General features: G+C 29.3%; 1 protein-coding gene across 2 annotated transcripts; it reads right to left on the reverse strand.

The window, feature by feature from the left end:
• Positions 1-544: 544 nt before the first annotated feature.
• LOC101513733 (aldehyde dehydrogenase family 7 member A1) lies at positions 545-7,674 on the reverse strand. 2 transcript variants are annotated; one of them, XM_004488020.4, is made up of 15 exons: positions 7,559-7,674; positions 7,297-7,436; positions 6,572-6,658; positions 6,246-6,377; positions 4,802-4,874; positions 4,609-4,631; positions 4,451-4,514; positions 4,031-4,076; positions 2,702-2,882; positions 2,178-2,354; positions 1,909-2,073; positions 1,691-1,831; positions 1,503-1,600; positions 1,111-1,260; positions 545-988 (listed from the first exon to the last, which is right to left on the reverse strand). In XM_004488020.4, exons 2-15 carry the CDS (start codon positions 7,429-7,431, stop codon positions 934-936), a joined length of 1,527 nt encoding a protein of 508 aa, XP_004488077.1. In that variant the 5' UTR covers positions 7,432-7,436; positions 7,559-7,674; the 3' UTR covers positions 545-933. The 2 variants fall into 2 exon arrangements, with proteins under 2 accessions (XP_004488077.1, XP_012574245.1); XM_012718791.3 differs by lacking the exon at positions 7,559-7,674 and having other exon boundaries at positions 7,297-7,535.
• Positions 7,675-17,634: the final 9,960 nt, after the last annotated feature.

Consider the following 17,634-nt stretch of genomic DNA (forward strand, 5'->3'; position numbering starts at 1 on the left):
AATATGTGATAATCAAGTTACATTGCACATTGCCTCAAATCCTATTTTTCATGAGACGATCAAGCATATTGAGATAGATTGTCATTTTGTTAGAGAAATGATCGAATCGAGCGACATCATCACTAGCTTTGTCAATTTTAATGATCAGTTGACATATTTTTTTACAAAGTCATTGTGAGGTCTTAGAATTAGTTATATATGTAACAAGCTAAGTGCATTTGATTTATATGCTCGAACTTGAGATGGAGTATTAAAAATAAAATACTAGTATGTAAATAAATAGAAAATCTATAAATATTCCTATCGTTTGTAAGTATTATTGTCATTATGTGTATTTATCACATAAAATCTATATAAAAAACTTCCGTTGTGTAGTTGAAATACACGAGTTATTCAACATGTCTCTCAATATTTTCTACTCACTCAACATAGAAAAATGGTTAAATACCATTTTAAACTCATACAACATCAACATTCATCGACGTTTATAAGTTAAACTAGACTTTATACAATTCAACTCAAAAGTGAGCACAAGATGCAAGGATTGTCCAAATCTTATAAAATTATAAAGACTAATGTAGCCATATATCTAGTGGATGTGAGAACTCAACACAAACCCCTCCTAAAACCGTAGTTGAAATGATTAGCCAAACACACTTTTAGTAAGATAAAACCGATTTAGGATTATAACGAATCAAAGCCGGCTTCCTAGAGTATATTCATGAGTGTATCCACAAGATTTAGAAATAAGAAACATAACCACATTTGATAAGCATGCATATTTATTGGACATTTAATGATATCAAGTCAAAGTGTCACTTTTACGACACATCTTGTTGAAACAACCATTTGAGTCCTTGTCAACTAGACTTTAATTTGGTATAGAACGTTCAATTGCTGAAAATTGCATCTGAGCATCTTCATGTCTAAGGATTAGCCAAAGTTTATTCCCTGAGCTAATGGTAGTTCACTTCCATAATTGATGGTACTGCATAAGAACAATTATAATGTCATTAAGAATATGCACAGAAAAAGAATACCATATGCTTATGATTAACAGAACTTATAAGTAAGAGACAGTGAAACATGTTAAATTCAACTAAGACTTGCCATGTAGAACGGCGCATGTATTGCTTCCACGAGTCACTCCCTGCTTCGCGACCACCACCAGTTGCCTTTTCTCCACCAAAGGCACCTCCTATCTCAGCTCCGTTTGTCGGTATGTTAACATTTACTATACCACAATCACTCCCACGTGGTCTGCACGACAACATGAGATATAAGAAGCATGAATACCTACACGGACACTAGACACGACACTGACACGTCGACACCAGTAATAATTTGGGAAAATTAATTAATTGAATGTAACCATAGTGTCAGTGTCGGACACCGAGATACATTTTTTATCAAAGTGTTGGTGCTACAGAGTTTAAGGGCCTAAGCCAAAGTCACCAGAAGATATATAGAGGAAGGATGAAAATTAAAGTCCAAGTACTTACCCAATCCATTTGAATATAGTATCAGGTCTTTGTGTAAAGATTGAACTACTCAATCCTTGAGGAACAGAATTGTTCAAGGCAATTGCTTCTTCTAGATTCTAAGTTGAAAAGTCATGAAGTGCAATCAGAAACTAAATTTATGAGGAAATATAAGTTCAATAAAAGATAAGTTAAAGATAACATACTACCTGAATTTTCATAACATAGAGAACTGGAGCAAATAGTTCTTCTTTAACTACAGCGGCATCCGAAGAAATCTCAACAACTGTTGGCTGTACAAAATTTCCTTCTGACTCTAATACAGATCCCCCTGTTAGGATCTTCCCTCCCTGAGCAAAAAATACAAGCATCCATCATATTCGATCAAAAACATGCATACAACACAGAAAAATTAGACATGACATACCTGAGATTTTATCGCCATAATACCCTTCTTGAAGTTTTCCACAGAAGAACGAGTATGCAGAGGCCCAACCAGAGTGCCTTTCTCCAGAGGATTCCCAATTTTGACTTGTTTGTAGAGTCCGGTAAGTTGATCTAGTACATCTGAGTAAATACTCTCATGCAGAAACTGGGGTGAAAAGCGGCTAAATTGAATATTAAATATACCTTACGAAAATCACATATGGATGCATTAAAATTGTGAATTAAAATTTTCAAAATAGGTTTTAATACCAGTCTACGACAGGTTGTACATCGCTGACCAGCAGTACCCACAGCTGCAAAAAAAATAGAGCGTACAGCCAGTTTGATATCCGCATCATCCATGACTATTATTGCATTGTTACCACTTAACTCCAGTAAGCATCTGCCAAATCTTTCATTCACTGTTTTCTGAACCATTGCACCCACCTATAATATGAACACTTCATTATCAGCTCAACGGTAAAAACTGTAATCTTACAAATCATGCTGAAGTGTTTTAATAGGGGGTAAGGGAAACATATATACGATTACACAATGTCCGACAAATGGATGCATATGCAGTAACGAGATGATGCTATAGGATGTTAGGTATTACATATCTGTATAAATGGTTACTGTATTAAGACCCAATACCGTTCCTGCAGGCACTAACTGAGAAACTTTGAGTTGACAACTACATTTTTAACACAGTGAAAATTTGTACATCCAATTCAATTAGTTTATTTACCTCTTTAAAACATTATGTCTAGCAACAAAGTACACAAAGAAACTACCTTTGAGCTTCCAGTAAATGAAACCAACGGAATGCGTGTGTCTTTCGCAATTGCCTGCCCAATATCAGCCCCTCCACAGAAAGAGGTGAATATTGCCCCGGGTAATTTGTTCCTCTCAAGAACTTCAGATATTAGCTTTGTCACAGCAATAGTTATCAATGGAGTAGTTGGAGCGCCCTTCCTTTAATTCATGGGTAATAAGACAAACAATTGCAATGAAAAGACAACACAATTTTTATTGAAAATTTGAAACACACTAAAGAAATAACCAAACGATATATCGCATAAAAGGTTCACAAAGATTTGCATCAAAGTCAGTTAGTTCTTAGAAACAGTGATGATGACTTTTTTCACCTTAATCTCTTCGCATAAACCTCCTTTCTAAGCCATGTGTATATCATACAGATATTATTTTGTAGGGAAGAGGGAGAAATCAAGGGAGAAAGATTTCCTCAGAGGCAAGAATGAAGTAAGCAACCATTATGTAGATAGATCAAATATCAAGGACTCAACATAAGATAACAAAAACACATAGTACGTTAACCATTACTGTAAACTTCAGGAACAATTTAAAAACTAACCCCACCACCAATGTTAGGACTTAGATATAGGAGAGTTAGTTAGTAGAAGTAGTTAATTGGTTGAGATTGTTATAGGAATAATTAGGTGTTAGTTAGACTGCAAATTTGATAGTAGGTAGTTAGGGATCCTTTGCCCCTCTTGTCCCAAGTGTACATGAAACCTATAAATAAAGGTTTCATCCCTTATGAAAGTATCTTTCATCAAATTTAAAAATTGAGTGGTGTAAATAATTGTAGGAGCGTATTGTATCATTTTATTTGGAGAGATTCTCTCCTATTATTTATTATCTTTTTTTCTAAATATTAGTGTTCTTCCTTAAATTCCTTGGAGTCCAATTCTTGGGTTCCTAACAACCAACCCTATATCACTAGGTGGGGTAGGCTATTTGGGTTGATGTTATTGAAACTTGTGTACTAATTACTAAATGAAACAAAGTCCTAGGAAGTGCAATTGGAGAATTTGGAGGCCAAGTTGTCTCCAAAACTTCCAGCTTCTAGTGCACCAAGCCACCAACTTTGTCATTTATGATATATTCACTCAACACAAATACATTGGCTTAACAGGATGAAATGATGCTGCTAAAATACATACATTAAACAGAATGCATAAAGAATTGAAGTATTGATGGCATAGAGTTTAAAGTTCAAATGCCATTCAAGTCCAGAGAAAATTGTGCAGCAAAAGAAGATCAATAAAATTGGTCTGAAATCTACGCGCGCACACACATCCTGAGATACGTTAACTTACCAAACGACAGTGTTACCACAGACTAATGCAATGCAAGCATTCCATCCTGAGAAGCAAAGGAAATGACCAGGTTTTTATAACAATTCAATCTTAAGAGTAAGTTCAAAGTATTGAAAGTGGGTCATATGATGCAGAGTGCTATCAGATTAGATGGATAAACATCAAGAAAACTATTTACACCAATGTCGTACGATTCCGAGCCAAACATGATTATTCATCGGATAATATGCAAGCTTATTAAGTTGAGGATAACAAAAAATTATATCAATATGAACGTTCAGAAACAAATTGATTACAAATCAAGATTACCCCTAGATAAATTTACCAGACTTTCAACTGATGTTTGGAGTTCAAGCCTAATATTAGTATGACCAGAAATTTATCACTGCATGTATTGAGATAGAACAAGAAAAAGCATACCTAGAACAGCACATGGAAAGTTGAAAGCAGTGATTACACCAACTATTCCTAGTGGGTTCCATACCTGTGGTGTAAGAGCACACAGAACCATTCATAATTACACCTCCTATGATAAAATGGTAAAGAAGTTACTAAATAATCACGGCTTAATATCAAACCTCAAACATCATATGATCTGGACCTGTAAAGAAAAAAATTTGACGAAATTAAAAACTCAGAACCAGAACATCATGGAAAGAAATTAGTATCACAATAAAAGTTTACCTCTGACAACAAGTGTGTTTAAATAACTTTATAACCATGAGTATTATAAAGAAATGAAGAACAATTGATAAAGATAAACAATCTTACGTTCTGATGGGATAATTGATCCACTCAATTGTCGGCTTAGCCCAACAGCATAATCACACATATCAATAATTTCCTGTAACAAAAAGTAAGGAAGACTACAAATTATATCACATACAAATTTTCTGTGCAGATAATAAATATTTCACATAATAATTTACACTTGTATAGAGTATATGATAAATTATTCTGTGCATAATCAGAAAAAACACTAAATTGCATCATAGATCAGTAAGTGTATATACACACCAAAATTTTATGGAAGTCATCAAAAAATGAAAATGAAGCAACTTTGAAAAGTGACCAGCCTTGGAGAACCAATTAAAGGACATAGGCAAAGAAGATGCAGTGAATGGCTGAAAGATATAGGGCCCGTGATGGTAAAATTAGTCTTTAATAGATGGAAATCGCCCCTGCTGGAAAATTGGTCCCCAAGTTAGCAATAATGGTTTAATGTTAACAAAGAAGCGCGTGTGGGTATAAGAACAAGGATCACATTTTCTCCTCACTCTACCGTTTTCCAAAACAAAGGTTTATCTGGATTGGTTCAATACAAAGTTTCTGCATAACAATGAAAATAGGATCTGTTCTGCATAAACGAAAGTGCAAAAGCAGCTTCTTGTTGATTCAAATTTGTAGCCAAAAACTTGAAATATTACCAGCTGCCTTTCCCTCGTATTGTTTTATGGGTCTTGCTAACGAGTGCCCTAAAGGCATAGGTTAAGGAACCCAAAAAAGAAAATTTTGTTTTGAAAATACATGTCAAACACTTGCAAATATAATAAATACAACGTTTCCCTATACAAACTTCCTCTCTTTAGATTTCAATGCCCCGAGGAAACTTACTAGCATTCTTCTTGTTTTATTCGTAAATTTGTATAGAATTATCATTGAAGCTAAGAGCTCCCAACACTACTTTCATGTCAAATAATCAACCTTTCATGATGGTCCCTCCACCCAATCACAAATCAGTTTCCAAATTTCTTGAAATAGTATAAGTGGCCTGAATTCTACTTAAAAATAAAATTGGAGAAATGAGAAGCTTTTTTCTCTCAAGTATGTCCAATAATTTTTCTAACAAGTTAACAATTTTGAAAAGTAAGGTTTCAGTTAACCTTGTTGACTGCAATGAATTTATATGCAACCAGTTAGATGCCCATCATGGATACTTTTCTTATCTAGTGAATGAAAATTGTTAGAAAGAACCCAACTATGCAGATAATGCTTTCAATGGAAAAAGCTTTGAAGCACATTTGTTGGCCCTAAAACTGCAAACAAGCCCCCATTATAGGATGAGAATTGAACAGCATTACACCAAAACGGTGAAAGGTACTTGTTTCGTGATATCTGATATTGCATTACTTGGTCATCACTCATCACAGGTAATTTCACAAACAATTGACTTAATATGCTACAAAATATTACTGAATAAAGATATTTACCATACCTGAACTTCTCCAATTCCTTCTGCAAGAATTTTTCCCATCTCAAGAGACACCAACCTACCAAGTGGATCCAATTTAGCCCTCAATGCATCCCCGATCTGTCTTACAATCTCACCTCTTTTGGGTGCTGGAATCTGCGAAAACATCACAAGTTCATCATCATTTACTTACCAACTGTACCTAAATTCAATATATGCTAACCTATCGCAATTATACCATGGAACTAGAAAACAGTACAAAACTCACCAGTAAAACACTTCCAATACAAAAATCAATGATAATTAAAAAAAATAAAAATAAAAAGAAAGAAAAAACGAAAAAAACTCACAGTCATCCATGTCTTAGCTGCTTCACTACAAGCTTGCAATCCCTCTTCATAATCTTGCAAAGTTGCTTCGGTTACCGTAGCAATAGTCTAAACTCAAAACCAACAACAATTAGATACGTAACAAAAAAATCTAAAATCTCTCGAAACCATGAAAACAAACAATTATTACAATCATCAATCAAGCTCAAACTCAAATTCTTTCAACTTTCATTCATCACACAGGTTTAGTAAAAAAAACTATATATATAATTAAATATTTAAAAAAAAAATATTTATCTTTCTTTTCTGTTACATCTAAATTATTGGCAAATTGTAATGTGAATCACATACACCATAGATCAATACTTGAAAACTGTTTAAAACTCCAATGACAACATACATCGTCTTGTAGACGCAAAGGTTAATGGTCTTCTTCTTTTGCATACTTAAATAGTAACTTAAATGAAACTGGTTCAATAAAAACAAGAAAAAAACCATTGTCTTAGTATTGATTCGACCTCAATCATATCACTTTTATGTCACAAGATGGTATTTAAAATTTCCTACGGTTTTTAAGTATTGTCCTTGTTGACTACTTATGAAATTCTTTTCCAGTATAACTCGTCCTAAATTATTAAGAATCTTTACTTGAAAAAGTTTCATTTGAGTTTGCAAGCATCAAAATTGCCATCAAAAGTTCAAAAAAAAAAAAAAAGAAAGAAAGAAAGAGTTAGAAAATTTGTGACCTGATTGGTAGAAGGATTAACAGAAGTAACAGAAGAACCGTTAGCTTTCCATTGTCCATTGATGAAAGAGCCGATGTTTGTTGAACCTAAACCAATCTCCTTAAAAAATTCCAAGTTGTTGCTCTCGGAACCCATTTTCCCTGAAACCAAATTGATGATCAAGTTTAAAAAAGAGAGAATTTGTTTGATTAGATTATCAAATACTACTTGTTGTGATTTATGAGTATTGAAATTAGAATAAGAAAGTGAGAATGAGAATCACAATGCTGTTGTTGTTGATTATAGTCACACTTTGAGAGTGACTGTGACTTGTTTGTGATGATGACTATGATGATGTACAGATATATATTGAGATAACTATTTATATTGTTTTATAAGATTATAATAACAAGTGCTCTTAAATGAAAAAATCTTACTTTTTAAAAGTTTAGATCTTATAAGATTAAAAGTTTAAATTATATAATTATATAATTTTTAAGAATTTATTACTATATTTAAATTATTAATAAATAGCTCAAATACTCGTTAGTATTTCTTTATTTATAATTAAATTATGTCTAGTAATCAACTTTATCCTCTTATTCCATAATTAATAATTATCATTGTTAAAAACTATTAAATCAATTATTTTTAGTTGTTGTCGGGGTAAAATGAAGGGTGTATGTCCATTGAATTACCTATTTATGTTTTGTTTTTACTGAATTATTAACTATATTTGTATTATTACTGAAAATATCGTTTAATTGTTTTTTTACTTATTAGTATTTGTTATTAAATAGGGATGGATCCATTTACAAGTAAATGTAGGCAATAGCTTTCACTTAATTTTAAAAAATAAATTTTTTGTTTTTTTAGAGAAAATATTATATGATAAAGAAAAAGACATATCTTAAATTGTGATTTTTATTTTCTTTAAATTAATATGTTAAGTTGTTTTAATATTTTTTAAATTTGTCAAAATTATTAAAACAAATTTAAATATATATTTAATTAGTTATTTTGATCTTCAAATTAATCAATTTAGTTTTTATTTTTATTATTCAATTTGATCTATAACATTACTAACAAGAGATAATTTGAAAATGTGTCTATAATTTTGATAGATATTATAATATTATATATCTGCCTTTTGTTCTTAGGACACTTATTAATAAACTAAATATAAACTTTTCAAATAAACAATAAATTAAAAATTATAATTTTAAATTATTTAACAAGTATTCTAAAAGTACTTTTGTTGTTTAGTGGTTAATGTAAGCATGGGTTGGTTTGGACAAGAGAGAACTTATCTTTTATAAACTTCTGAATAAAGTTTGATTGCTTATTTTTATTCAAAAGTTTAATTAATGGTTCTTATATACAATAAAGACAACTTATAAAATTTATACAAATGAGTTTTTGTATAAGGATATTAGACCCTTTTTTTAGATTTTTAGAAAAAATATTTTATATTTTATAAATATTTTTTAAAAAAATTATTTTAAAAAAAAGTATAAATTATGTTGAATTCATTTGATATCGATTAAAAAAATAATTTTGACATTCAATAACTTAGATATTTGTTATTTAACAAAGACAAAATTAACAAATTACAATTATTTTTTAAATATCTCTCAAAAATATTTTTTATGGTAAGCTTTTCAAAATAATTTTTCATTTTAATTATCCAAAAATAGTTATAGCAAATAGAAGGAATACTTAAAATGATATTTTATGAAGTTATTTAAACCAATTTTTCATTTGAAGTTTAATTTTAAAATTATATTTTTTTAAAGTTATAAAAGAATATATAAAATACAATAAAAAATAATTTTTAAACTATATCAAACAACTCATTGCTCCGACTACGCTCCAAGATAGTTGATGTAATACTAACTACTCACACTTGAACCAAATATTTTAAGTTGTACAAGAGATTTTAATATTATATCTCAATACAAAACCTTAAGACAATCATTATATAGACCACCTTTAACATTATGGATGTCTCCCAACTTAAACTAACTTGCACTCTCGAGGTGGTTTTTTTCTACTATGTGTGCTATATATGATAATAAAAATAAACAACTATTTTAGTCTTTAAAAGTGTAAAACGTTATTATTTGATTATTAACTCAATCAAAAATCAATATTTTTTATAGACTATTTTATTGATTTAAAATCTAATTTAAATTATTAACGGAGTTAAAGAATCAAAATAACCGGCCTAATGATTGACACTTTTTTGGATGTAAGGAGTACTCTATCAATTGTAGGAAGGAAAAGTTGGTATGGGGGCATTTGGAGCCTTTCTTTCTTTAGTGATGCTTCTTACTTCAACAACTTGTTCTTTAATATCACCCACTCATCATGGTTCCACGGCACCCCAACGTGGCTGGGGGTGATGTAAAAGCTTTACATATGTAATCCAAGTTGCTAGCAGCCACAATTATGAACATGTGAAGTTTGTAAAAGAGAGTCATGCAATTGTGAATGTTATCCTCAACTCCATGTTTGTTGATTATTGACTCATTACAGATATCTTAATTATTTCATCTTATGTTGGATACAATCTAGCTTTTATTAAGAGGCAAATAAATAGGATTTCAAAAAACTAGTTCATTTGATTATTATACTCCTTCAATTTGGATTGTCTCTCTTAAGTTGATTTCAGATATATTTAAATATATTTTATTTTGTGTTAATATTAATTTTTAATCTAAATTAACGACATAATTCGTGTTGGTATTAATTCCTTTAAATAAATCAGACAATCCATCTTCAAATAAATTAACTACATAATTAGTTCAAATAAACTATATATAATAAGATATGAAAAACAATACTCAATAAATTTTAAAACAAACTATTTTGTATCAAATTATGATAGTTTTACATATACAAATTGACTTGCACTGACTCAAATTGTATTGCGTTAAATTTATGACATCCTAAAAAAAAATATAATAATACATCAGTACTATTAAAATTTTAATAAGTAATTGAATTAGGTTCTTGTTATAACTCATCTACATCAGCATTCGTATCTTATATTAAAGGTTAATTAAATCAATAATAATGATATATTATCTATTTATTTTAGTTCCTAATAATTATATAAACTATTTTTATAATTGAAAATCATAACAAATTAAAAAAAAATTAAAGTATAATACTTAAAAATTTTGATTGTGTTAAATCCATATTTTAATCATAATAATTTTCATTAAAATTATATCATTTAATTATTAGTCAATTAATTAAAAGTAGCAAAATGTAACAATTTACAAAGATTTCTAGAATCCCCCCTAAGTTTATATATTCGAAAAAGCTAAATTAGCTTAAATCAACTTTTTTTCTAAAGGTGATATTATTATTTATTTATTCTAAAACGAGTCTCGCCACGTCAACCCCAAGAACAATGAAGGTTGTTCGGTTTTGGGGACCACAGAAAGAAAGGTGACGTGTTGGATAATGATGCAGATGATAATTGAGTTACTTACGTGTCTCATCGCACGTTCTCTGTAATATTGTCGGATTGATAATTTGGTAAGACTTTGTTTTTTTCCATCGGGGAGATCTTTAATTAGAAGTGTGGTTTCATACAAAGATATAATTTTATATACGATGGATTTAAAATTTCAATCATAATTATTAAATTATTAAAAATATTTAAATAAAAATTAATTATTATATTTTTATAAATAATTATAATAAAATGACAATGCATAACAATTAAATTATTTTAATAATATATAAATAAAATTACTTACACGGTCTTAAAATAATTTATCTACTCATAAAAAAAATATTGTCACTTTTATAGAATTTATTATGAATTGAAAAATACTTCAAATTGATGAAATCTTCTAAATTTCAAATGTAAATCTACTTTGATGAAAAAGAAAATAAAAGAATGTATAATATAAATATATGTTACAATATGGAGAAAGAAGATTTAATTTTACTTGACGATGAATTACAACAATAAAATGCCTAGACTAATAGCAAAAAAACAAATATTATATAAATTTGAGACTCTTTGAAGTTAGAATAAAGTGTCTTAAGTTTTGAAACAATTTTTTTTTTAAAGATTTTACTTATTTTTTCTTAATTGATCAACATTTCTATTATTTGCTTTATTTTTTATATATGAATTAGATCTGTGGTGAATCTTGTGATTAAAATATATTTTTTTACTATATCTTAGTTTTAATTATAGTTTTATTTTAGATTTTTGTTGTTTATCTTAATTAAATCATTATATCATTTTATTTACATATTTGATATGACAAAACTTTACACGTCTTATGAAACATAGATACTAATATTTCAATCATTCAACATTTTGGTTCTTTACGGTTTCTCTTAATTATAATTTTTTGTATAATTAATTAAATAATTAATTTAAAGAAAATAATTTTACATTGAATGATTAATCTTTGTTAATAGTTTTAAAGAGGGATTAATAATCAAGAAAAATTTGTTATCGAACCAATAATATTTTTCATTAGTCTAAATAATATAAAATCTTGATTATTTGATAATTGTTAGATTAATCCATCTGAATACGATAATCCTATTTACTATTATTTGACAAAATCGCACACTTGTGGAATATACGCAACAAATTTTAGGCATCATTGTTGGAAATTATTTTAACAACATTAAATAAAAAAGAATTTTCATTAATTTAGACATTTTTTTGCTTTAATTATTTTTTTCATTTACTTATTGAAAAATATATATATTTTACTACTATTAATCTATTTGACATTTTGTTGTTATTATTATTGTTTTATCTTAATTTATTTTTAAATAAAAAATATATATTTCACTTTTCTTTGTTGTTATTTTTTTGTTATTTTTAAAAAAAATAAAATAACACTATATAGGCTCTGAAAGAAGTTGGAGGCTCTTCTCAAGAGAAATATTTGATATCATATTTTGTTTCCACATTCAATATCTCTAACCTTATAAAGATGAGATTAGTGTTCGCCAAACACTATATTTGACCCAATGATGACGCCAGAAGAACAATGGGTCAATTAAATGGATATTTGAATGCTCTCTCAGAGGTTGATGACTTTGTTGCTCCCATATTTGCAGAAGACAACAAGGAAGTCGTTATGAAATATCTGATAATGTGTCAATCTGGCCAAGTTGTGGCCCTATTCAATTTAACTTGGTTGAGGCAGACCTCAAGCTACAAAGGTCTTTTAGAAGAAGAGGAAAATAGTCGTTATGACTCTAAGGACTGAAGAGGATGAGGAAGACACAACAATCGTTGATGAAGACATGACAATCTCTATTTAGAGGAAGAAACATAAGGTATTTTCAAACTCTGAGCACCCTATTCCTTTCCCCCTATTTCAATCTAAACCAACCCCTCCATTTCTATCTCCCCAACAAACCAACATTATTCACCCTTCCTCTAACCTTGCACCCATAACCTCTTCCACTTCTAACTTTGATACCTTAAATGATATTTTTGAAGCTACCTTAGCTGAGTATTTTTCCTTACTCGACTACAAAACCCATCATTTCTTTCACAAGCCTAGTACCTTCGCTCAACCACTTACCCCCTCCATTAATTTACCACCATATTCTCCCTCTTCCACTCCAATAACTAACCCCACCTCATTGTCTTTTCTCCATCCCCCACCCCTATAAGTTGTGCATATTGAATCAGCTTTTATCGACCTAGTCTCTAATACATCATAAGAAGTATCTTTTACCTTTTCCTTCCCTTCATTCCCCTCTGACTTTGCTACCTTCCCCATCCCTCTAGAACCCTCCACACAATCCATTCTATCTAGCTTCCCTAATCTTCAGACCTTCCTTACTGCCAAAATCTCCTCCAACAGGAATAAATATGCTCAAAGTCTAAATCCTAACGATGTTTCAACTTAGTGGAACAAAGTCTTATCCTTTGTCACAAATTGGATTTAAGACAATAGGGATCATGAATTGTAGCTGACTTCTCAGAACTCTGCAGCTTTTAGACAAACAATTGAAATCATCTCCTTATGGATAATACAACTTTAGAAATCCAAGAGCAATTGATCAAGAAAGCTCATAATAGTCGCTTCATCAGGCTTATCCAGGGATGCTTCATCTCCTTTCGGTGATATTCTTCTGAAACCTTCAATGGTTGCTCCAGTCGCACCATTGCAACTTCTTGTGTTCATCCCACATATTAAGATTCACACTCTCGATGTTCCTCTTGTTAATGTCTTAGGATATACAAATTTTGCTTTTACAAGCCTCTTTGATTCTCTCTTTGTCCCGTGTTCGATCCCTATTAGTTTGTTAAAAAGCAATATTTTGATTGCATGAAAGCCTAAGACTGAGGTGTTTATGGAGAAGACATTCAAGAATCAAGAGTACATTAAGAATACCTTTAGTTTAATTCTAGCTAGGCTCACAATTTCAACCTCTTAGTTGCCTATTTTTCTTCTGCATTTGTTATACTGTTTTCAGTTATCTGTATTTTCTTTTCTTTCCTCTATTTTTACAAAAGGGGGAAAGGGTATTTTTTTTGAAATTTTAAACAATGAAAGAATTTATTTCCGAACTTCAATTACTAATGCACATTGAACTACTCTGTCATAATATATTTCATCTTATGTACATACATATTCTAAGGGGGGGGGCTTTGCTGTAACATATTATTATTATTATTATTATTATTATTATTATTATTATTATTATTATTATTATTATTATTATTATTATTATTATTATTCATTTGCTTACTTTATCCAAAAAAAATTGTTCACAAAAATATATATGTTTGTCATCATTAAAAAATGAGATATTGTTGGAACCTAGTTGGTTTCAAGAGATATGCCTCTCACTTGTTTTTATAATAACCAAATTATTTGTGAGAACAATTTAATACACTAACATTTTGATTAAGTTTTCAGGTCTTAGATCAAGTGTTTGTTTAATAGATTCTTATCATATCCTTTGATAATTGGACGAAGATAAAGATACAACACAAATTTGTTTCACTCTGTTCTATAAGTCTACGCGGGCAACGTTGTGTCTCAGTTTGCCTCTAGTAATGCAAGCAATGATGTAGTTCCAGTTACCTCTGATGAACGCAAATGTGTTATGAGTTGTATGCCTCTAGTTACTACAATTTGCACTAGATCATCTGCCTTTAATGAATTCAACAAGTGTTTGTTCGTCTGCTTCTAAAGAATTCAATAAATGTCTGTTCGTCTACCTCTAATAAGCGTGACAGGCAAGTAATTGCTTCTGCCTCTGATAATCACATTAAGTGCCTGATCATTTCACTATGAGTCATTATGTATCCTTTGAGCAAGTCAACTCTCTAAAGAAGTCAAAGCTCTCATTAAAGTCAACACTCCAAAGAAGACAAAACAATTGTGCATCTTTGATGAACATCTTGAATTTGCTACTTTTATGAAGATTTTAAGAAATGCTCTAACAATTGTATCATTTATTTCCCAACTATTTTAAACAAGATGCATTAAATCAGTATAAGATCATTTTTTGGAAATTTTCTATGGAAAATCAATCTAAAAAATATATGATACAAAACTTCATGAATTATGTTGATCTCTTACAATCAGGACAACAGTGAGAAACCCTTATCTTCTATATAAAGGATGTGCATTCGTCAAAGAAAATACGAAGAAACATATAAGTTATATGCACATATACACTATTGCTCATTTTCAATTTGTTTCACTTTAATGTTGAGAGAATTTCTGAAGTAACCCTAAACCTAACCCAATATTGGTTGCTTTCCTCAACAACTTGATTGTACTAAGTTAGAAGGATGAGAAGCTTGAACACAATCAATGTAACTAGTAGGTGTTCAAGTGTAAGTCTGATTTTGTGGTGAACTAGTGGATTAAATCCTTCAAGTTGAAGAGATTGGACGTAGTTACCCTGTTGGTGGTGAACCATAATAAATTGTTGTGTTTCTCTACTATGTTTTCTTTTACCTACATTGCTTTCTTTACTTTAGTATAGCCACACACAAAAGTATTTAATCAAAAAATACAATTCAAAATTCCTATTTCTTATGTTTTTTGTTCTACATATATATATTTGCTAACTATTTTCTATAATGTGTAGTGCACATTTATAAATACCTAATTTGATCTGCCTTTTTATATGTCCATTTTGACACTTAATTAAATTCAAAACACTACATCTACAATTTTAAAGAAATTCCACAAATTTGCTTAAAAATATGATATAATCTTAGTAAAAAATTATCAAATTAAGATTTAATAAACTATTTTCATTATTACAAATTGTTATTTCATAAGTTTTTTACATCAATAATATTAACCTTTTATAAAATAACCCGCAACATATAATTCGTGCGAGCGAACACGTTCTTTACTAGTTCACTTTAAAAGACATAAGAAATGAACGTGTGACTACAATAAAATAGGTTTATAATGCACGTCAAGTATACAAGAAGATTATAAGGAGTTCGAGATCATCGTGCAACATCCGTTGACAATTAGAGAAAAGGAATTAGCTTTATTTATTAAAACAATTATTTCAATCATATTTCACATCAAATAAATTACATAGTAAATAATGGTTTAAATGAATGTGATGTTAATTTGGCAATTTCATTTATAAAATGCAACAAGTCAATATAATAGTATGAAATATTAAATATTAAAATGAAATTAAAATGGTACATATGACGACATGAAAATAGAAGACATAGTGATGAATCTAAAAACAACATTACTTAGTCTTCTATCTTTGTAACAACAACCATATTTTCTGTGATATTTTGAAAAACAAACTTCAATTTGTCACCAAATTGAATATGACTTTCCATACAAAAATCTTTCCAACCCGTCATAATTTTTGTTGATTGCCATGTTTGGTCATGACTTTGGATCTAGAGATGGTAAAAAAATCCGCACTCGTAGATACTCGCAAAAGATACAAGACAAATAACTTAATAGATATATATATAGATAAAATAAATAGATAACTCAATTACCAATCAATTAATGGTGAGAGGACGGGTAGTGAGGTGCATGTGTCCACGGATAACCGTACCTGCAATAAATATATATAATTATTCTCATATTTATATTTAACTTAGATACAAAATTTTAAAAATGTCTCTCAAACCACAACACAAGTCGACTTTCTCACACCTAATTTCATAAACTAACAAATAAATTATAAGATAATTTCATAACAAAATATATATTTATCTTAAATGGATAAAAAAATGGTGTTCAAAAAATTAATTTTATATAAAATTTAATTTTTTTAATTTTTTTAATTTTATAGAAAAATATTTTATTAATTTACTTAATGTTTGTGGGTATCAATGGATACCGTGAGGAGGAGACTATATCCACAAAAAATCCATCATAGAGTATCAACACAGGTTCGAGGTGAATATGGATACCATTTCTGTTTATCAGGGAGGGTAGCAAGGGACTAGTACCCGTTCCTGCCCCATTGACAACCTTAATTTAATTGAATCATGCACATCATGATGGAGCGTGTATCATTTTAAATTCAATGTTGTATGTTCCATGTTTCTGATGTTACTTACAATTAGAGTTGCTCTTGCGGTACATCTCAACAATAAAAGTAAAAGATTCAAGAATGACCATAAAAAGTGGCAATTCGACGGAAGGATGTGATAACTTCGGTTCGGAATGAATGAAAATATTTATGGTAAGCAAATTTTCTCCATAATATTTTACCATTATAATATGTTATGCAATTATATCGTAATTTTCACTGAGTGCAGACCATCCTTCTATAATTCGAAGATTGCGTAAATTTTTATTGAATTAGACATGATGACTAAAACCGTAGTCATCCATAATAATCCACGTTGACACTAATTCATTTGAAAATCGGTTAGTAAAGTCTCGATCAAGTTCACAATAATCAAGTATGATACAAAAAATTAGAGCACATTCATGTGCTATATATTGATAATGTAAAGTAGATGAAATGGCTGGGTTTTTTTTTCAATATCCTTTAAAAATTATTCGAATACTCCCTTTTCAAAATTATATACCTAAATAATTTTTTTTCTTCTAATGGCGACTTCGAAAGTCCACTTTTCAAACAGAAACTTCTCAAAGGATTTTTTTTTTTTAAAAAAAATTAATTTTTTTTTCAAATAACAAAAATAATATATATATATATATATATAATTAATATAATTCATAAAAATACATAAATACAAATTTTAAATTACGATAAAAGATTTTAAAATTTTATCGTAATTTAAATTTTGTATTTATGTATTTTTATAAATTATATATATATATATATATATATATATATATATATATATTTTTTTTTTTTTAAAAA

Source organism: Cicer arietinum, chromosome 1 (assembly GCF_000331145.2).
Source record: "Cicer arietinum cultivar CDC Frontier isolate Library 1 chromosome 1, Cicar.CDCFrontier_v2.0, whole genome shotgun sequence".
NCBI classification, from domain to species: domain Eukaryota; kingdom Viridiplantae; phylum Streptophyta; class Magnoliopsida; order Fabales; family Fabaceae; genus Cicer; species Cicer arietinum.